This window comes from Pholcus phalangioides, unplaced genomic scaffold (assembly GCF_987345545.1).
Source record: "Pholcus phalangioides strain wild (caught in Gottingen) unplaced genomic scaffold, Ppha-v1.0 ptg000003l_1, whole genome shotgun sequence".
NCBI classification, from domain to species: domain Eukaryota; kingdom Metazoa; phylum Arthropoda; class Arachnida; order Araneae; family Pholcidae; genus Pholcus; species Pholcus phalangioides.
In genome coordinates, this window is record NW_028301596.1 from 40,976,356 (window position 1) to 40,998,311 (window position 21,956).

At 44.7% G+C, this 21,956-nt stretch overlaps 1 protein-coding gene across 5 annotated transcripts in view; it reads right to left on the minus strand.

Moving 5' to 3' along the window:
- Positions 1–21,956, minus strand: part of LOC149088612 (uncharacterized) — a 73,401-nt gene that overhangs the window by 16,541 nt on the left and 34,904 nt on the right. The window contains exons 24-28 of one of the 5 annotated variants that reach the window (XM_089248277.1): positions 18,876–20,075; positions 6,705–16,187; positions 6,345–6,599; positions 1,483–1,659; positions 1,193–1,378 (exon numbers count right to left, since the gene is read on the minus strand). In XM_089248277.1, coding sequence (XP_089104403.1) covers positions 1,193–1,378; positions 1,483–1,659; positions 6,345–6,599; positions 6,705–16,187; positions 18,876–20,075 — 11,301 coding nt within the window. Of the gene's footprint in view, positions 1–1,192; positions 1,379–1,482; positions 1,660–6,344; positions 6,600–6,704; positions 20,076–21,956 lie in introns of all 5 variants that reach the window. The other 4 variants (XM_089248274.1, XM_089248276.1, XM_089248273.1 and 1 more) reach the window with 4 other exon arrangements.

Sequence of the window (21,956 nt, forward strand, 5' to 3'; positions counted from 1 at the left end):
CAACTTCAGAAATGATCCAAGTTTTTCTTTAATCGAAAACTTTCCTTTCGAGGCCATTCATTTTATACAAATTTTGAAACAGAAGAAATATGAAACATTCCCAACGCGTAGCACCGGTCTAACAAAGATTTTAGCTCTTTCTCACGCATCATATTCGTTAAAATTACAGTTTCCTCTCTCACTTATTCGTCGGTGCAACGGAACGAGAAAAAAAAAAGACGAATAAATGAGAGAGGGGGTATAAGTGAATAGCATTATTTACCCATATCTTTGACCTCCTGCTCCTAACCAGATCATGACGGGGACTGGGTCACCGTTCAGTTAGGATGATGATGTCTCAATGAAGAGATTTTAGCAGGTGGTCGAAGAAGGCCCGGACCATGCTGGTAAATGTGCGCGGATGTGTTGTGAACTTAAAATGGAGTTTTTATTTCAGTATTATGCTCGTTACAGTGCTGCCATCTACCATCAGTTTTTATAACTACGAGTGAAGTCTAATGATTGAATATTTGTACCGTTGTAGGCTTGTTGCTCTCTGTGGAGACACTTTTTAACGGGGGATCGGCTCGCATCACCTCGAAGTTGGAAACCACGGAAAATAAACTTCAGCCAACCAGCACTGTGGCGACGGCGGGGTTTGAACATGGGTCCTCACCATGCGAGTCCGTCACTATGACCACTCGATTACCACAGCGGCAAAAATGTCTTTGATAAGTGAGAGAAACGTGTAAGTGAGAGGGTGTATAAGTGAGCGATTACTCCACATCCCACAAGCCATAGAAGAACAACCCTCCTTCCTCAACAATTCAGCAAGTTAATTCTCTGAAACTGATTATTTCGGATGTCATTATTGAAACATTCTTTATTATTTTGTTGATTTTTATAAACTTGTTTCTGAATTCATTATAACTGATTTTCATTTCGAAATACCAGAATTCGTAATGCATTGTTTCTATGTAAATTTGATTAAGGATGAAAAAAAGTTTTCGTTACAACTATATTTTTTATATAATTTTTACAAATGACAGAATATTATCCATCGAGTTCGGAAAGATGAAAACAAACCCATCACGAGTACATGAGAAGAAATACGTAGATCAGTACCAGGTATAGTTAAGATAAAATTAGAATAACAATAATAAAATAAGATACTGATACAAATTTTCATGAGTTAAAATTTTCAAAAACTCACTAGGAACACACTTTTCTGGTCTGACACATTTCCCTACTTCATTACGTACGAGTCCCTTCTTGCAGAAACATCCAGTATTGCATTGGGTCAAGTTGCATTTCAGGTCCTCGTCGTATGATGTGCATGTTTTTATGCAGGCGGGGCCGCAATCATTGTATTCTTCATTCTCATCGCACTTGTATTCAGCTGAAAAATATGTAGCAAATGAAAAATTGTCATTATATTATTTTATGAAACACAACGCTGACCATTTTACGCGCAGAAAATTTTACAATAATAAGCAAACTCACGAATGTCACACTGTTCTGGGGCTACACAGATGCCACAGTCTGATCTGACTAGTCCTTTTTTACAGAAACATCCAGGTCTACAATCGAACGTGCACGCGATTACCTTCCCAAGATTTCTGCATGTTTCCGGACAAGATGTGCCACATGACTTGTATTCTTCGTTGTTGCGGCAAAGCTCTGTTTATTAGGAAAGAGAACAACAAAAATGGTTTACTATAATAATTATTAACATTAACTATTAGTAAAACCGGACATGTCTCCCCGTTAATATTTCTTAGGAACCTCTAACGTATTGGAGACGCGTCGGAAAAACGACAATCCCTCCCAAGGGTCCCAGGGTGAACAGGACCCACAGACTGGCGCATCAGCCGCAACAGGAGTCCCGAGTGGGCACAAACTAACCGCCCTAGCCACTAGCAGAGGACGACGAAATGCACGGCCCCGAGACCTCATCTAGCCAGCCCTCCGCAGCAAGCAACGATCCCTTCTGCGCCATTTATTGAAAGGCTAAAATTTTCTCAATGAGCAATACAGTAGAGAAGACGGAATCCGTGGTAGACCGGCCCATGGCCTCATCACGGGTCCTCTGTGAAGTTCGCTTTATCTGGACTCACAAACAACAACAAAAAAAAATAAAAAAAAAAGAACACGGCATCACGGCTGGGTTGGTACATGATCTGAGCTCCCACTCAGCCGTTACACATTAAATATTAGGTGACCCGCAATTATTTACTGAAAAAAGAAGGGCATTGAAGATGATTGGGGGAGTTGGGAACTAGGGTGGCAAAAAACATTAGAGCTGACCCAAAATCATTTTTGAAGTAATTGTGAACAATGGATGTAAGGGGACAATTGCCTCCCTCCGCCCCCCCCCCGCCCCCGATAGAAGGATTTAGGTTGGAGAGCAATGTAGACGTGCGTTGTGCTTAGTTAGCAATTACATTTTCGCGTCGGTTTTTAATAGAGAATGTGTTCACGATCTTGTGGCGTGATTTTCAGGATGGATCTCAGGTAACTACACTGAATATTCTGCTGAACGAATCATCGATAATTAAAGGACAATTCAAGATGAAATTAACTGAATTTATATTGAAACATTAGAGGGAAAACGCGATACATGAGCCGCGTTGTTGTCAGTTTGTCATTAAGATTATACTGCATTGCGCGCGCAGCCATCCAATGCAACGCGCTCGCTAACGGTATGCTGCTGCCATCTAGTGGCTTCAACAGAAAGTGATATCCAAAGTACGGGTGTGTCATGGGGTGATAAAGTTCTCAACGATATTCAAGTGAAAGATGTGGCAGTCTTAAAACTTTTAAAAATATTTTATGCCAGCAAAGCACCAGAAGCATATGGTTTTTAGTAAAAGACACCACTCCGCAGTTTGAGGTGTCGCAGGGAATTTTTCTCTGACATCTATATATATAAAATTGATTTTCTGTGTGTCTGTGTGTGTGTGTTCTCTATACAAATCTACAATTTTAGATCGATCGTCACCAAATATTGCATATATACCAAATGGGACCCGACTTGAACGATAAGCCACTTTGAAAGTTCGTCAGAGCAGGGAAAATGCCCAAAATGGGCTAAAAACGGTTGGGCAACAATGGTTTTTGGACCTCAACAATCACTTTCCGAACGTTTACTTTGGTTACCTTGGTTCCCTAGCAATGCGTTTCAGACGTGTTTTATGCCTTTGCAATGGTTTGTCACTTCTTTAATCCTGTTAGCATATGTATATGTATAATAGTTTATGCCTTTGTAATGGTTGGCCACATTTTCAATACTCTCAGTAATGAGGCTTTTTGAATATACGTCATAATCATCATCAGCATCGCTTTGAGGGTCAGGAGAAGGGTAATCCTCATAGAAATCAGTGTTAAAATTGCCGATTTTACTGTAGAAATGCGTAAATTTGGCGGGGTTTTCCACCACACATCAATAATTTTAAAAAAATTTATTGAATTCTAGATTTTTGAAATATTCAGTTCGCTTAGAGATATACGAAGCCCAGGAGATTAAATATGAAGTGATTAGCCAGACCTACTTTTGAGTTGGATATCCATGCAATAACATTGGTTTCAACTTTTTACTTATATCTTCTGAAGTAAGAAAATTAATGTCTCCTAATTGTCTAACTGCATAAATTCATATAGTTTAGATTGTTTTAAGATTAATTATGGGCTCATAAAGTACATCGAAGAAATTCCACAGTTTTACTATTTTTTGAAGCAGAACCGGCAGATGAATAACTAGAACTTTAGGGAGGGGGGAATCGAAATACTTGGCACCCATTGAAAAAGAAAAAAATATATATATTCATTTCTACGTTTCTTTAAATCTAGATCTGTTTATTTCATGAGTCGCGCAGTAAGTCGCCATATTGGTTCAACTTGAGCACGGTTTGTATGTCCCTCAAAGAAAGAGGGAGATATTACCTGATCCAAAACGCTTCATTGAAGAAAACCCGGGCAACGCTGGGTATTATAGCCAGTTGTTAATAAATGGAATAGATTACCTATGGAAGCCGTGAATTCTAACACAAATGACATGTTTAAAAAGAAGATAAAGATGATAAACATAGTGGGGTAAATTGAAAAGCTACCCATACTTGAATTAGACAACCATAATTTTTGGTGTGTATTATATTATAATACAGAGCAAGTATGTTACATATATCTGCACTGTATTATAATATAAAGTGCAGTATATTATATACACTGGGGAAATAAATTACGAGAATTTGCATATTTTATCGAATTTCATGAAAAGAACTGAACTGAATGTAAAACCACTGCTTCTAGACAAAAATGCAAATCTTGTACGTCAAATACGTAAGCGTACACGTGTGTGTAGGCGGAGCCAGTAGGGAAACAGGCTTTATAAGCGCGCGTAAGTTAAGACGCTTTTCGTTCGCTAGCACACCTCGGCGAATTTCTTGGTGTTATTTTACAGCAATCGGTTAATTTCAAATTGTAACAGTAAAAATGAGTAACCACCAACGTTTAGATGATGGAATGAGGTGGCGAATTGTGGGGAGGCTAGAAGCACTCCAATCTCAAGTCCAGATTTGTAGAGAGTTCAATTTAACGCCCAGCGTCGTGTGTAACTTATGGAAACAGTTCCAGGATACCGGATCCATCGAGAGAAAGCCTGGGCAAGGTCGTCCAAGAGCCACGACGGCCAGAGAAGATCACCATCTGTCGATTATAGCGAGGCGTAACATTAGTGCTACAGCTTCTCAGCTCTCTCGTGACTTGTATGCAGCCACAGGAACCCGTGTATTAAGGGTGACTGTTTCCAAAAGACTTCATGAGAGAGGGTTGTTTGCAAGAAGACCTGCTGTTTGCGTCCCGCTCACTTCTACGGACAGGAGAATCCGTTTATCATGGTGCATAGAAATTGGACTATGGATCAATGGGCGACCGTTCTCTTCACTGATGAGTCCCGGTTCAGCCTAAGCACCGATTCTCGCCGTACGTTCATATGGAGAGAACCAGCAACCCGCTACTTACCCTCCAATGTCCGCGAAATCGACCATTATGGCGGAGGAGGTTAATGGCAGGCATCATGTTGGATGGCCGCACACCTCTCCATGTCTTTGAAAGAGCCACTGTGACTGGTGCGAGGTATAGAGATGAGGTTTTGGAGCTCTATGTTCACCTTTTTAGCGGTGCAGTTATCCCTGAGTTCATTTTAATGGACGATAACGCGAGGCCACATAGAGCTCTTCTGCTCGACGATTTTCTAGAGAGTGAGGATATTCGCCGGATGGATTGGCCAGCCAGATCTCCAGAGTTTAACCCTATAGAGCATGTCTGGGACGCTCTGGGGAGGGAAATTGCAACTCGTAACCCCCCTCCGGGAACCAACCAGGGAATGAAAACAGCGTTGCTGAACGAGTGGGACCAATTGCCACAGGAAAATATAAACTGCCTTATTTCAAGTATGAAATCACGCTGCGAAACCTGTATATCTGTAAGAGGGGACCATACCCCCTATTAACCCATTTTTTTCTTTATTCTGCAACCGCTGTTTCATACCTTCCGACTCAAACGAGTGTTACGCCCGATCATGCGTGTGTATTACAATTATTGAATGGTTATTTATTTTGTATTGTATCAGTGTATGTACATATCAAATTTCATTAAAATCGGTACAGTAGTTCTAGGGATAATCGACCTGGTCTGCAAATTCTCTTAATTCACCAGTGTATTATTAGTTTTTTTTTCGTGATACATGCTCTTATATTGGGATGCTGTATTTTAGTTACGTTTGGCATTTTTTATGGGCTTCTTTCTTTCAGCCACATATTGGGCAATTCGCTTGTTGTGTAATTTGTACTTGTATTAATTAATAACAACATCATTGGAAGTGCAATGGACCTCAGAAACCAGGTCTAATTTTGCTGTGAGACGAAATAGAGTAGAAGTCTTCACAGTCGGCGTAAAATCAATTTTTTTTACCGAAACGTTCACGAGTAGTCCTCAGTTCCGTTGTGCATTGGCATTACAAGCGTATTTTATAGGACTCCAAAATAACGCTTAAGACAGTAACTGTCACAACTTACGGAAAAGACTTAAATCAACAGATGCCACATGTCATATTGAAGAATACTTTCATCCTTTGATAACTATGCACGTGAAAAGAAGATTTGTCAAGAAAGATCAAGCTGAATATTTTCTTCAGCCAAACGTTATTTTTATATAAAATCAACTGTTTCTGAGCTATGACAACGGGGAAGATTTGCCAAAGATATCTTGCTCATACACATACTTCAATCAATAACAATGAAGATCTTTATTGATGTCTAGTAACTGATGATTATTTTTAACACGTATGTAAGCACACAAAATCTGACCTGTTAGGTTAGGTTTCCTCTCATCCCAATCAGGGCGGTCATCGATGAGCCGTTGCATTTCTTTAGGACGAGGACGACGTGAACCAAACCAAAGTCGACCACCTAGATATCTAGCACGACGTACCCAGTAGTCGTAGAGATCTATCTCCGTAAGTATTATTTTCCACCATCGAGTAAGATAATCATTTTGCGCGGGTTCATCAGAGTCATCGGGAACTATACCAATCCGCCACCATGGTTGTTTAGGTCGTTTTCCTGCAACAAAAACAAGTAAAAATTAAGTCTCACGCTGAAACAAACTTGATAACAACTAAAACTCGAAGCATCATGTTTAACGGACATATTAAAAAAGAGCCGCACCTGGTCTTTTATCATCAGGAATATAATCATCTTCCCATGGCCAATTTCGCCTATTCCTAGGTCTGCGTCGTCTTCCCGGTGTGAGGTCATCGTCATTAGGAAATAATGGCCTGCGGCGTCTAAATGGCCAATCGCCATCATAGTCATCAGGTGTTTCAGGCCAATCTAGAGGTACACGACGTCTCCCTGGTTCATCGTAATAATAATCGGGTAACCGTGGCCTACGGCGTTTACCCGATTTATCCTCACGGGGTCTTCGCGGTCTGTCTCCGTCATCACCGGGCCATCGCGGTCTATCTCCTGGTCTTCGAGGTCTATCTCCAGGTCCGCGTGGTCTGTTTCCATCATCACCGGGCCTTCGCGGCCTGTCTCCTGGTCTTCGTGGTCCGTCTCCGTCATCACTGGGCCTTCGCGGTCTATCTCCAGGTCTGCGTGGTCTGTCTTCATCATCACCGGGCCTTCGCGGTCTATCTCCAGGTCTTCGTGGTCTGTCTCCGTCAGCAAGAGGTTTTCGCGGTCTGTCACCATCGTCACCAGGTCTTCGCGGTCTGTCTCCGTCTTCACCGGGCCTTCGCGGTCTATCTCCTGGTCTAGTTGGTCTGTCTCCGTCATCACCGGGCCTTCGTGGTCGGTCCCCGTCATCACTGGGCCTTCGCGGTCTATCACCTGGTCTTCGTGGTCTCTCTCCGTCATCACCCGGCCTTTGCGGTCTATCTCCTGGTCTACGTGGTCTGTCTCCATCATCACCGGGTTTTCGTGGTCGGTCCCTGTCATCACCGGGTCTTCGCGGTCTATCTCCTGGCCTTCGTGGTCTGTCTCCGTCATCTCCTGGCCTACGTGGTCGGTCCCCGTCATCATCGGGCCTTCGCGGTCGGTCCCCTTCATCACCGGGCCTTCGCGGTCTATCTCCTGGTCTGCGTGGTCTGTCTCCTTCATCACCAGGCTCTCGTGGTCTGTCCCCGTCATCTCCTGGCCTTCGTGGTCGGTCCCCGTCACCACCGGGCCTTCGCCGTCTATCTCCTGGTCTTCGTGGTCTGTCTCCGTCATAACCAGGCTCTCGTGGTCTGTCTCCGTCATCACCAGGCCTTCGTGGTCTGTCTCCGTCATCTCCTGGCCTTCGCGGCCTATCTCCTGGTCTTCGTGGTCGGTCATCACCGGGCCTTCGTGGCCGGTCCCCGTCATCACCGGGCCTTCGCGGTCGGTCCCCGTCATCACCGGGCCTTCGCGGTCTATCTCCTGGTCTTCGTGGTCTGTCTCCTTCATCACCAGGCACTCGTGGTCTGTCCCCGTCATCTCCTGGTCTTCGTGGTCTGTCTCCGTCATCACCGGGCCTTCGTGGTCGGTCCCCGTCATCACCGGGCCTTAGGGGTCTATCTCCTGGTCTTCGTGGTCTGTCTCCGTCATCACCAGGCGTTCGTGGTCTGTCCCCGTCATCACCAGGCCTTCGTGGTCTGTCTCCGTCATCTCCTGGCCTTCGTGGTCGGTCCCCGTGATCACCAGGCCTTCGCGGTCTATCTCCTGGTCTTCGTGGTCTGTCTCCGTCATCACCAGGACTTCGGGGTCTATCTCCTGGTCTTCGGGGTCTGTCTCCGTCATCACCGGGCGTTCGTGGTCTGTCCCCGTCATCACCAGGCCTTCGTGGTCTGTCTCCGTCATCTCCTGGCCTTCGTGGTCGGTCCCCGTCATCACCGGGCCTTCGCGGCCTTTCCCCGTCATCACCGGGCCTTCGCGGTCTATCTCCTGGTCTTCGTGGTCGATCCCCGTCATCACCGGGCCTTCGCGGTCTATCTCCTGGTCTTCGTGGTCTGTCTCCTTCATCACCAGGCTCTCGTGGTCTGTCCCCGTCATCTCCTGGCCTTCGTGGTCGGTCCCCGTCATCACCGGGCCTTCGTGGTCTGTCTCCGTCATCACCAGGCTTTCGTGGTCTGTCTCCGTCATCACCGGGCCTTCGTGGTCGGTCCCCGTCATCACCGGGCCTTAGGGGTCTATCTCCTGGTCTTCGTGGTCGGTCCCCGTCATCACCGGGCCTTCGTGTTCGGTCAACGTCATCACCGGGCCTTCGGGGTCTACCTCCTGGTCTTCGTGGTCTGTCTCCGTCATCACCAGGCCTTCGTGGTCTGTCTCCGTCATCACCGGGTTTTCGTGGTCGGTCCCCGTCATCACCGGGCCTTCGGGGTCTATCTCCTGGTCTTCGTGGTCGGTCCCCGTCATCACCGGGCCTTCGGGGTCTATCTCCTGGTCTTCGTGGTCTGTCTCCGTCATCACCAGGCCTTCGTGGTCGGTCCCCGTCATCACCGGGCCTTCGTGGTCGGTCAACGTCATCACCGGGCCTTCGGGGTCTACCTCCTGGTCTTCGTGGTCTGTCTCCGTCATCACCAGGCCTTCGTGGTCGGTCCCCGTCATCACCGGGCCTTCGGGGTCTATCTCCTGGTCTTCGTGGTCTGTCTCCGTCATCACCAGGCCTTCGTGGTTGGTCCCCGTCTTCACCGGGCCTTCGCGGTCTGTCTCCGTCATCACCAGGCCTTCGCGGTCTATCTCCTGGTCTTCGTGGTCTGTCTCCGTCATCACCGGGCCTTCGCGGTCTATCTCCTGGTCTTCGTGGTCTGTCTCCGTCATCACCAGGCCTTCGTGGTTGGTCCCCGTCTTCACCGGGCCTTCGCGGTCTGTCTCCGTCATCACCAGGCCTTCGCGGTCTATCTCCTGGTCTTCGTGGTCTGTCTCCGTCATCACCGGGCCTTCGCGGTCTATCTCCTGGTCTTCGTGGTATGTCTCCGTCATCACCGGGCCTTCGTGGCCTATCTCCGTCATCACCAGGCCTTCGTGGTCTCTCTCCGTCATCACCAGGCCTTCGTGGTCTGTCTCCGTCATCACCAGGCCTTCGTGGTCTGTCTCCGTCATCACCGGGCCTTCGTGGTCGGTCCCCGTCATCACCGGGACTTCGGGGTCTATCTCCTGGTCTTCGTGGTCTGTCACCGTCATCACCGGGCCTTCGCGGTCGGTCCCCTTCATCACCGGGCATTCGGGGTCTATCTCCTGGTCTTCGTGGTCGGTTCCCGTCATCACCGGGCCTTCGGGGTCTATCTCCTGGTCTTCGTGGTCGGTCCCCGTCATCACCGGGCCTTCGGGGTCTATCTCCTGGTCTTCGTGGTCTGTCTCCGTCATCACCAGGCCTTCGCGGTCTATCTCCTGGTCTTCGTGGTCTGTCTCCGTCATCACCGGGCCTTCGTGGTTGGTCCCCGTCATCACCGGGCCTTCGTGGTTGGTCCCCGTCATCACCGGGCCTTCGCGGTCTATCTCCTGGTCTTCGTGGTCGGTCCCCGTCATCACCGGGCCTTCGTGGTCTGTCTCCTTCATCACCAGGCCTTCGTGGTCGGTCCCCGTCATCACCGGGCCTTCGGGGTCTATCTCCTGGTCTTCGTGGTCGGTCCCCGTTATCACCGGGCCTTCGGGGTCTATCTCCTGGTCTTCGTGGTCTGTCTCCGTCATCACCAGGCGTTCGTGGTCTGTCCCCGTCATCACCAGGCCTTCGTGGTCTGTCTCCGTCATCTCCTGGCCTTCGTGGTCGGTCCCCGTCATCACCGGGCCTTCGCGGTCTATCTCCTGGTCTGCGTGGTCTGTCTCCGTCATCACCAGGCCTTCGTGCTCTGTCTCCGTCATCTCCTGGCCTACGTGGTCGGTTTCCGTCATCTCCTGGCGTACGTGGTCTGTCTCCGTCATCTCCTGGCTTACGTGGTCTGTCTCCGTCATCACCGGGCCTTCGCGGTCGATCTCCTGGTCTTCGCGGTCTATCTCCTGGCCTTCGTGGTCTGTCTCCGTCATCACCAGGTCTTCGTGGTCTGTCCTCGTCATCACCGGGCCTTCGCGGTCGATCTCCTGGTCTTCGCGGTCTATCTCCTGGTCTTCGTGGTCTGTCTCCATCACCAGGTCTGCGTGGTCTCTCGTCATCACCGGGCCTTCGCGGTCGATCTCCTGGTCTTCGCGGTCTGTCTCCGTCATCACCAGGATTTCGTGGTCTGTCCTCGTCATCACCGGGCCTTCGCGGTCGATCTCCTGGTCTTCGCTGTCTATCTCCTGGTCTTCGTGGTCTCTCTCCATCACCAGGTCTGCGTGGTCTGTCTCCATCACCAGGTCTGCGTGGTCTGTCTCCATCACCAGGTCTGCGTGGTCTGTCTCCATCATCACCGGGTCTTCGCGGTGTGTCACCTTCAGGAGTCTTCTGGTCTTTCGGAACTTTGCGTCTTATAGTATAGCAAGGTTTTTTGCCAGTAGGTTTTTCTCCAGGCCTCAGCACCCTTTTCTTTGGAGTTTTATCATCGTCGTCGTCATAGTAATAGTAGTAGTCGACGTAATCAGGTGTCTGTTCTTTCGGAGTCTTAGGTTTCTTTCGCCTGACAGTGATACCAGGTTTTTTTCCATCTTGTTTTTGATCAGGTTCCCAAACAGGTGGTTTTTCACCGGGTTTCAATTTCCTCTTCTTCGGAGTCTTATCGTCATCATCGTCATAGTAATAGTAGTATTCCACGTAGTCAGGGCTGTCACCTTCAGGAGTCTCCTTGTCTTTCGGAACTTTGCGTCTTATAGTATAGCCTGGTTTTTTGCCAGTGGGTTTTTCTCCAGGCCTCAGCACCCTTTTCTTTGGAGTTTTATCATCGTCGTCGTCATAGTAATAGTAGTAGTCGACGTAATCAGGTGTCTGTTCTTCCGGAGTCTTAGGTTTCTTTCTCCTGACAGTTATACCAGGTTTTTTTCCATCTTGTTTTTGATCAGGTTCCCAAACAGGTGGTTTTTCACCGGGTTTCAATTTCCTCTTCTTCGGAGTCTTATCGTCATCATCGTCATAGTAATAGTAGTATTCCACGTAGTCAGGGCTGTCACCTTCAGGAGTCTTCTTGTCTTTCGGAACTTTGCGTCTTATAGTATAGCCTGGTTTTTTGCCAGTAGGTTTTTCTCCAGGCCTCAGCACCCTTTTCTTTGGAGTTTTATCATCGTCGTCGTCATAGTAATAGTAGTAGTCGACGTAATCAGGTGTCTGTTCATTCGGAGTCTTAGGTTTCTTTCGCCTGACAGTGATACCAGGTTTTTTTCCATCTTGTTTTTGATCAGGTTCCCAAACAGGTGGTTTTTCACCGGGTTTCAATTTCCTCTTCTTCGGAGTCTTATCGTCATCATCGTCATAGTAATAGTAGTATTCGACGTAGTCAGGGCTGTCACCTTCAGGAGTCTTCTTGTCTTTCGGAACTTTGCGTCTTATAGTATAGCCTGGTTTTTTGCCAGTAGGCTTTTCTCCGGTCCTCAGCACCTTTTTCTTTGGAGTTTTATCATCGTCGTCGTCATAGTAATAGTAGTAGTCGACGTAATCAGGTGTCTCTTCTTTCGGAGTCTTAGGTTTCTTTCTCCTGACAGTGATACCAGGTTTTTTTCCATCTTGTTTTTGATCAGGTTCCCAAACAGGTGGTTTTTCACCGGGTTTCAATTTCCTCTTCTTCGGAGTCTTATCGTCATCATCGTCATAGTAATAGTAGTATTCCACGTAGTCAGGGCTGTCACCTTCAGGAGTCTTCTTGTCTTTCGGAACTTTGCGTCTTATAGTATAGCCTGGTTTTTTGCCAGTAGGCTTTTCTCCGGGCCTCAGCACCTTTTTCTTTGGAGTTTTATCATCGTCGTCGTCATAGTAATAGTAGTAGTCGACGTAATCAGGTGTCTCTTCTTTCGGAGTCTTAGGTTTCTTTCGCCTGACAGTGATACCAGGTTTTTTTCCATCTTGTTTTTGATCAGGTTCCCAAACAGGTGGTTTTTCACCGGGTTTCAATTTCCTCTTCTTCGGAGTCTTATCGTCATCATCGTCATAGTAATAGTAGTATTCCACGTAGTCAGGGCTGTCACCTTCAGGAGTCTTCTTGTCTTTCGGAACTTTGCGTCTTATAGTATAGCCTGGTTTTTTGCCAGTAGGCTTTTCTCCGGGCCTCAGCACCTTTTTCTTTGGAGTTTTATCATCGTCGTCGTCATAGTAATAGTAGTAGTCGACGTAATCAGGTGTCTCTTCTTTCGGAGTCTTAGGTTTCTTTCGCCTGACAGTGATACCAGGTTTTTTTCCATCTTGTTTTTGATCAGGTTCCCAAACAGGTGGTTTTTCACCGGGTTTTAATTTCCTCTTCTTCGGAGTCTTATCGTCATCATCGTCATAGTAATAGTAGTATTCCACGTAGTCAGGGCTGTCACCTTCAGGAGTGTTCTTGTCTTTCGGGACTTTGCGTCTTATAGTATAGCCTGGTTTTTTGCCAGTAGGTTTTTCTCCAGGCCTCAGCACCCTTTTCTTTGGAGTTTTATCATCGTCGTCATCATAGTAATAGTAGTAGTCGACGTAATCAGGTGTCTGTTCTTTCGGAGTGTTAGGTTTCTTTCGCCTGACAGTGAAACCAGGTTTTTTTCCATCTTTTTTGTCATCAGGTTTCCGAACAGGTGGTTTTTCGCCGGGTTTCAATTTCCTCTTCTTCGGAGTCTTATCGTCATCATCGTCATAGTAATAGTAGTATTCCACGTAGTCAGGGCTGTCACCTTCAGGAGTCTTCTTGTCTTTCGGGACTTTGCGTCTTATAGTATAGCCTGGTTTTTTGCCAGTAGGTTTTTCTCCAGGCCTCAGCACCCTTTTCTTTGGAGTGTTATCATCGTCGTCGTCATAGTAATAGTAGTAGTCGACGTAATCAGGTGTCTCTTCTTTCGGAGTCTTAGGTTTCTTTCGCCTGACAGTGATACCAGGTTTTTTTCCATCTTGTTTTTGATCAGGTTCCCAAACAGGTGGTTTTTCACCGGGTTTCAATTTCCTCTTCTTCGGAGTCTTATCGTCATCATCGTCATAGTAATAGTAGTATTCCACGTAGTCAGGGCTGTCACCTTCAGGAGTCTTCTTGTCTTTCGGGACTTTGCGTCTTATAGTGTAGCCTGGTTTTTTGCCAGTGGGTTTTTCTCCAGGTTTCAGCACCCTTTTTTTTGGAGTTTTATCATCATCGTCTTCATAGTAATAGTAGTAGTCGACGTAATCAGGTGTCTGTTCTTTGGGAGTCTTAGCTTTCTTTCGCCTGACAGTGAAACCAGGTTTTTTTCCATCTTTTTTGTCATCAGGTTTCCGAACAGGTGGTTTTTCACCGGGTTTCAATTTCCTCTTCTTCGGAGTCTTATCGTCATCATCGTCATAGTAATAGTAGTATTCCACGTAGTCAGGGCTGTCACCTTCAGGAGTGTTCTTGTCTTTCGGAACTTTGCGTCTTATAGTATAGCCTGGTTTGTTGCCAGTAGGCTTTTCTCCGGGCCTCAGCACCTTTTTCTTTGGAGTTTTATCATCGTCGTCGTCATAGTAATAGTAGTAGTCGACGTAATCAGGTGTCTGTTCTTTGGGAGTCTTAGGTTTCTTTCGCCTGACAGTGATACCAGGTTTTTTTCCATCTTGTTTTTGATCAGGTTCCCAAACAGGTGGTTTTTCACCGGGTTTTAATTTCCTCTTCTTCGGAGTCTTATCGTCATCATCGTCATAGTAATAGTAGTATTCCACGTAGTCAGGGCTGTCACCTTCAGGAGTCTTCTTGTCTTTCGGGACTTTGCGTCTTATAGTATAGCCTGGTTTTTTGCCAGTAGGTTTTTCTCCAGGCCTCAGCACCCTTTTCTTTGGAGTGTTATCATCGTCGTCGTCATAGTAATAGTAGTAGTCGACGTAATCAGGTGTCTCTTCTTTCGGAATCTTAGGTTTCTTTCGCCTGACAGTGATACCAGGTTTTTTTCCATCTTGTTTTTGATCAGGTTCCCAAACAGGTGGTTTTTCACCGGGTTTCAATTTCCTCTTCTTCGGAGTCTTATCGTCATCATCGTCATAGTAATAGTAGTATTCCACGTAGTCAGGGCTGTCACCTTCAGGAGTCTTCTTGTCTTTCGGGACTTTGCGTCTTATAGTGTAGCCTGGTTTTTTGCCAGTGGGTTTTTCTCCAGGTTTCAGCACCCTTTTTTTTGGAGTTTTATCATCATCGTCTTCATAGTAATAGTAGTAGTCGACGTAATCAGGTGTCTGTTCTTTGGGAGTCTTAGCTTTCTTTCGCCTGACAGTGAAACCAGGTTTTTTTCCATCTTTTTTGTCATCAGGTTTCCGAACAGGTGGTTTTTCACCGGGTTTCAATTTCCTCTTCTTCGGAGTCTTATCGTCATCATCGTCATAGTAATAGTAGTATTCCACGTAGTCAGGGCTGTCACCTTCAGGAGTGTTCTTGTCTTTCGGAACTTTGCGTCTTATAGTATAGCCTGGTTTGTTGCCAGTAGGCTTTTCTCCGGGCCTCAGCACCTTTTTCTTTGGAGTTTTATCATCGTCGTCGTCATAGTAATAGTAGTAGTCGACGTAATCAGGTGTCTGTTCTTTGGGAGTCTTAGGTTTCTTTCGCCTGACAGTGATACCAGGTTTTTTTCCATCTTGTTTTTGATCAGGTTCCCAAACAGGTGGTTTTTCACCGGGTTTTAATTTCCTCTTCTTCGGAGTCTTATCGTCATCATCGTCATAGTAATAGTAGTATTCCACGTAGTCAGGGCTGTCACCTTCAGGAGTCTCCTTGTCTTTCGGGACTTTGCGTCTTATAGTATAGCCTGGTTTTTTACCTGTAGGCTTTTCTCCAGGCTTCAGCACCCTTTTGTTTGGAGTTTTATCATCGTCGTCGTCATAGTAATAGTAGTAGTCGACGTAATCAGGTGTCTCTTCTTTGGGAGTCTTAGGTTTCTTTCGCCTGACTGTGATACCAGGTTTTTTTCCATCTTGTTTTTGATCAGGTTCCCAAACAGGTGGTTTTTCACCGGGTTTTAATTTCCTCTTCTTCGGAGTCTTATCGTCATCATCGTCATAGTAATAGTAGTATTCCACGTAGTCAGGGCTGTCACCTTCAGGAGTCTCCTTGTCTTTCGGGACTTTGCGTCTTATAGTATAGCCTGGTTTGTTGCCAGTGGGTTTTTCTCCAGGTTTCAGCACCCTTTTTTTTGGAGTTTTATCATCGTCGTGGTCATAGTAATAGTAGTAGTCGACGTAATCAGGTGTCTGTTCTTTGGGTGTCTTAGGTTTCTTTCGCCTGACATTGAAACCAGGTTTTTTTCCATCTTTTTTGTCATCAGGTTTCCGAACAGGTGGTTTTTCACCGGGTTTCAATTTCCTCTTCTTTGGAGTCTTATCGTCATCATCGTCATAGTAATAGTAGTATTCCACGTAGTCAGGGCTGTCACCTTCAGGAGTCTTCTTGTCTTTCGGAACTTTGCGTCTTATAGTATAGCCTGGTTTTTTGCCAGTAGGTTTTTCTCCAGGCCTCAGCACCCTTTTCTTTGGAGTTTTATCATCGTCGTCATCATAGTAATAGTAGTAGTCGACGTAATCAGGTGTCTCTTCTTTCGGAGTCTTAGGTTTCTTTCGCCTGACAGTGATACCAGGTTTTTTTCCATCTTGTTTTTGATCAGGTTCCCAAACAGGTGGTTTTTCACCGGGTTTCAATTTCCTCTTCTTCGGAGTCTTATCGTCATCATCGTCATAGTAATAGTAGTATTCCACGTAGTCAGGGCTGTCACCTTCAGGAGTCTTCTTGTCTTTCGGGACTTTGCGTCTTATAGTGTAGCCTGGTTTTTTGCCAGTGGGTTTTTCTCCAGGTTTCAGCACCCTTTTTTTTGGAGTTTTATCATCATCGTCTTCATAGTAATAGTAGTAGTCGACGTAATCAGGTGTCTGTTCTTTGGGAGTCTTAGCTTTCTTTCGCCTGACAGTGAAACCAGGTTTTTTTCCATCTTTTTTGTCATCAGGTTTCCGAACAGGTGGTTTTTCACCGGGTTTCAATTTCCTCTTCTTCGGAGTCTTATCGTCATCATCGTCATAGTAATAGTAGTATTCCACGTAGTCAGGGCTGTCACCTTCAGGAGTCTCCTTGTCTTTCGGAACTTTGCGTCTTATAGTATAGCCTGGTTTGTTGCCAGTGGGTTTTTCTCCAGGTTTCAGCACCCTTTTTTTTGGAGTTTTATCATCATCGTGGTCATAGTAATAGTAGTAGTCGACGTAATCAGGTGTCTGTTCTTTGGGTGTCTTAGGTTTCTTTCGCCTGACATTGAAACCAGGTTTTTTTCCATCTTTTTTGTCATCAGGTTTCCGAACAGGTGGTTTTTCACCGGGTTTCAATTTCCTCTTCTTTGGAGTCTTATCGTCATCATCGTCATAGTAATAGTAGTATTCCACGTAGTCAGGGCTGTCACCTTCAGGAGTCTTCTTGTCTTTCGGGACTTTGCGTCTTATAGTGTAGCCTGGTTTTTTGCCAGTGCGTTTTTCTCCAGGTTTCAGCACCCTTTTTTTTGGAGTTTTATCATCATCGTCGTCATAGTAATAGTAGTAGTCGACGTAATCAGGTGTCTGTTCTTTCGGAGTGTTAGGTTTCTTTCGCCTGACAGTGAAACCAGGTTTTTTTCCATCTTTTTTGTCATCAGGTTTCCGAACAGGTGGTTTTTCGCCGGGTTTCAATTTCCTCTTCTTCGGAGTCTTATCGTCATCATCGTCATAGTAATAGTAGTATTCCACGTAGTCAGGGCTGTCACCTTCAGGAGTCTTCTTGTCTTTCGGGACTTTGCGTCTTATAGTATAGCCTGGTTTTTTGCCAGTAGGTTTTTCTCCAGGCCTCAGCACCCTTTTCTTTGGAGTGTTATCATCGTCGTCGTCATAGTAATAGTAGTAGTCGACGTAATCAGGTGTCTGTTCTTTGGGAGTCTTAGGTTTCTTTCGCCTGACAGTGAAACCAGGTTTTTTTCCATCTTTTTTGTCATCAGGTTTCCGAACAGGTGGTTTTTCACCGGGTTTCAATTTCTTCTTCTTCGGAGTCTTATCGTCATCATCGTCATAGTAATAGTAGTATTCCACGTAGTCAGGGCTGTCACCTTCAGGAGTCTTCTTGTCTTTCGGGACTTTGCGTCTTATAGTATAGCCTGGTTTTTTGCCAGTAGGTTTTTCTCCAGGCCTCAGCACCCTTTTCTTTGGAGTTTTATCATCTTCGTCGTCATAGTAATAGTAGTAGTCGACGTAATCAGGTGTCTGTTCTTTGGGAGTCTTAGGTTTCTTTCGCCTGACAGTGAAACCAGGTTTTTTTCCATCTTTTTTGTCATCAGGTTTCCGAACAGGTGGTTTTTCACCGGGTTTCAATTTCTTCTTCTTCGGAGTCTTATCGTCATCATCGTCATAGTAATAGTAGTATTCCACGTAGTCAGGGCTGTCACCTTCAGGAGTCTTCTTGTCTTTCGGGACTTTGCGTCTTATAGTATAGCCTGGTTTTTTGCCAGTGGGTTTTTCTCCAGGCCTCAGCACCCTTTTCTTTGGAGTTTTATCATCGTCGTCGTCATAGTAATAGTAGTAGTCGACGTAATCAGGTGTCTGTTCTTTGGATGTCTTAGGTTTCTTTCGCCTGACAGTGAAACCAGGTTTTTTTCCATCTTTTTTGTCATCAGGTTTCCGAACAGGTGGTTTTTCACCGGGTTTCAATTTCCTCTTCTTCGGAGTCTTATCGTCATCATCGTCATAGTAATAGTAGTATTCCACGTAGTCAGGGCTGTCACCTTCAGGAGTCTTCTTGTCTTTCGGAACTTTGCGTCTTATAGTATAGCCTGGTTTTTTGCCAGTAGGTTTTTCTCCAGGCCTCAGCACCCTTTTCTTTGGAGTTTTATCATCGTCGTCTTCATAGTAATAGTAGTAGTCGACGTAATCAGGTGTCTGTTCTTTGGATGTCTTAGGTTTCTTTCGCCTGACAGTGAAACCAGGTTTTTTTCCATCTTTTTTGTCATCAGGTTTCCGAACAGGTGGTTTTTCACCGGGTTTCAATTTCCTCTTCTTCGGAGTCTTATCGTCATCATCGTCATAGTAATAGTAGTATTCCACGTAGTCAGGGCTGTCACCTTCAGGAGTCTTCTTGTCTTTCGGAACTTTGCGTCTTATAGTATAGCCTGGTTTTTTGCCAGTAGGTTTTTCTCCAGGCCTCAGCACCCTTTTCTTTGGAGTTTTATCATCGTCGTCTTCATAGTAATAGTAGTAGTCGACGTAATCAGGTGTCTCTTCTTTGGGAGTCTTAGGTTTCTTTCGCCTGATAGTGAAACCAGGTTTTTTCCCATCTTGTTTTTCATCAGGTTTCCGAACAGGTGGTTTCTCACCAGGCTTGAGTTTCCTCTTCTTTGGTGCTTTATCATTGTCGTCGTAATAGTAGTAATAGTAATCATAAGCAGGTGTCTGGTAATCTTTAATAGGATTTTGGTCGTTGTTGGGTCGCTTCTGTTTAACAACAAATCCAGGTTTTTTTCCGTCTGTTTTATCACCTGGTTGTTTTCCAACCGGTTTCTCACCGGGCTTTAATTTTCTTATTTTCGGGGTGTTGTTATCATCGTAATAATAGTAATAGTAATTATACAATTCTGGATAATCTGGTTTATCTTGGTCATTAGGTGTCTTCGGATCATTCTCAGGCCGTCTTCTCTTAATTACGAATCCTTGTTTCTTACCATCAGGTTTCTCCCCAGGTTTTAGTTTTCGTTTTTTGGGTGTATTATCGCCATCATCCAAATAATAGTAATAGTAGTCATACACCGGCTTGTCTTCAGGTGTTTTTTTGTCTTTAGATGTTTTTCCTGGTGTTTTTTTTTCAGGTTCTTCCCGTGGTTGTGGTTTTTTTGTTCCAGGTGTTTTGCTGTTAGTTTCTTTTCCTGGTTGTATTTTCTTTTTTTTAGGCGTGCTGTTATCATCCTCGTAGTATTCGTAATAATATACAACGTCTGGACCGGGCTTATCCCCTTTATTAGTTTTTTTCCCTTTCTTTGGACGTCTACCTTTGATGATGAATCCTGGTTTCTTCCCATCGGGTATTTTTTCTCCTGGCCGCACCACTCTTTTCTTGGGTGTTTTATTGTCACCGTCATCATAGTAGTCATAATAATAATAAACCACACCTGAATCTGGTTCATCTTTTCCAGTAGGTTTCTTTCTCCTTCTGACGATGTTTTTGCCCCCTGGAAGTTCACCGTCTGGGTAATCGTAGTAGTAGTAGTAGTAATAAACTACGGTTCCGTTATCGTTTTTGGTTTGAGGAATTTTCGCGTCTTCGAGAACTTTTCCCTGACCATCAACCCAAAGTATTTTAGATGTTTCGTTACCAATGCGTTTTGTTCTTTTGACAGTCGGTAACTCGTAATATCCATCATCGTCTTCGTATACTTCTGGTTGATCATAATAAACGTAATACGTATAAACATAGTCCGTTCCATTGACGTTTTTAGTGCGTGTGACAATCTCCTCGGTTGCATCAGACTCAGTGTAGTCGGTAAGTCCCATCAGATCCCACCATGGTTCTGCAATAACAGAATAACATAGAGGTTACAAATATAGTGTTGAAAATAATGTCAATGAACATTAGCAATAACATATGCAAAAGGGGAAGGCAGTTTGAGATTCTAACCCTTCCCCTTTGAAACGAGATTATAGTGTTAGCAGGGAACACACACACCCATGTGTGACATTAATGGACACCCCCCTCAATAACCCTAGCATATTAACGTATATCGATGCGAGTACGGGAGAAATTTAGTGTTTTAGTGTCCTGTGATAAGGCCGCAATGAGTAACAAAGGAAAGCACTTCGTTTCATTTGGCGGAGTTCAGGATGAAAGTCGCATACTTTTTTTGCCTACCAGTTTTTTTTTCTTTCTTTCATTTTCGAGCGGGGTTGCAGACACTTTGGTTTGTTTTTATTTCATTGTAAATTCCACAGTTTTGTTTGCTAATTCACCAAAAGAATGTGCAAGCACCATCGAGCTTACATTACTGGAGGGAGCATCCAGCCGTCGCGACGGCAGCGACATCCAATGCAAGTAAATCACATGACTCGGTGAGTAACGCAGTTCGTGCCTGGCAATTTCCTCATTGGAATATGCAGTGCAATTTATGAGGATCCCAACTGATTAACCTCTAAAAATTAAAAATTTAAAAAAGTTCATTATTATTTGTCACGTATATACTCATTGAAATCAATAAACTTTATTGTTTCTTTTTTCTGAAAAAATGCCGACGAGCTGCTGTGCATATGGCTGCACAGAAACTAATGTGAAGAACTCTGCTATATCTTTTAGTTGGTGAGTATTATTTGACATAACCTGTTAAACTTATGAACAGATTGCATTTCGATATTGTCATATAATAGTGCTTTTAATGTGTAGTTCTCATTCATTTCGATTTTATTTACATATACATTATGTATATGACATAAAGCGTAAACTGCATATAGTTGTAAGTTGACCTAAGTAATATATATATATAGAAAAATGTAGATGATGAAAATTTAATTTTTGTGGAAACTCACCAATACCAGCACCATAGGCAGTTGTTAATATGCAGTGTAGTGAAAAAACATTGTTAAAGTTCCATTTTTTTAAATGAAAAACTGAAAACAGATTAATTATGTAAACTTGAAAGCGAAAGCAAAATATATGAACAATGAAAATTTCAAAAATCAATTACTCGAAGAAATGAAAAAAGTCATAGCCAATGTCTAGGGCTCTCCTCGGGGGGGGGGGGGCGGACACCCTCACATTGGCTTAACACAGAACGTTTCTGAGAGCATCCCTTGGCCTCCATAGCCTAAATAGATGCCCGATCCCCGACGTTCTGTTGTAATTCAATTCAAAAATCAAAAGATAAAGCCAAAACGAATGTTTTTTGTCAAGTTGAAGATAACAGCAAAGTAGCAGTCAATATAAAAATGTATAAAATATAGATGCAGAAGGTGCAAGTGCATGCCATGCGCAAGGCCCAACTATGGCGGTTATATTTAAAGCGAACAGCCATAGTTATTGTTGTGAGAAGGAAGTTAGTCCAAGGTGTAAGTTTTGGACTTTGTAGGCATTTGGCATTTTGGCTTTATCTTTTGATTTTTGAATTCAATGGTACTACAGCGGAACGTCGGAGGATCGAGCATCTATTTAGGCTATGGAGGCCAAGGAATGCTCTCAGAAACGTTCTGTGCCCCCCCCCCCCTCCCGATGAGAGCCTTAGACATTAGCTACGACTTTTTCATTTTTGAATATTCGGTTAATTTCTTTTTGAAATTTTCATTGTTCATATATTTTGCTTTCTTTTTCCAGTTTACATAACTTATTTGTTTTCAGTTTTTCATATATAAAAAACAGAACTTAAAAAAAAAATACACACACACATATATATATAGAAAATACAAAT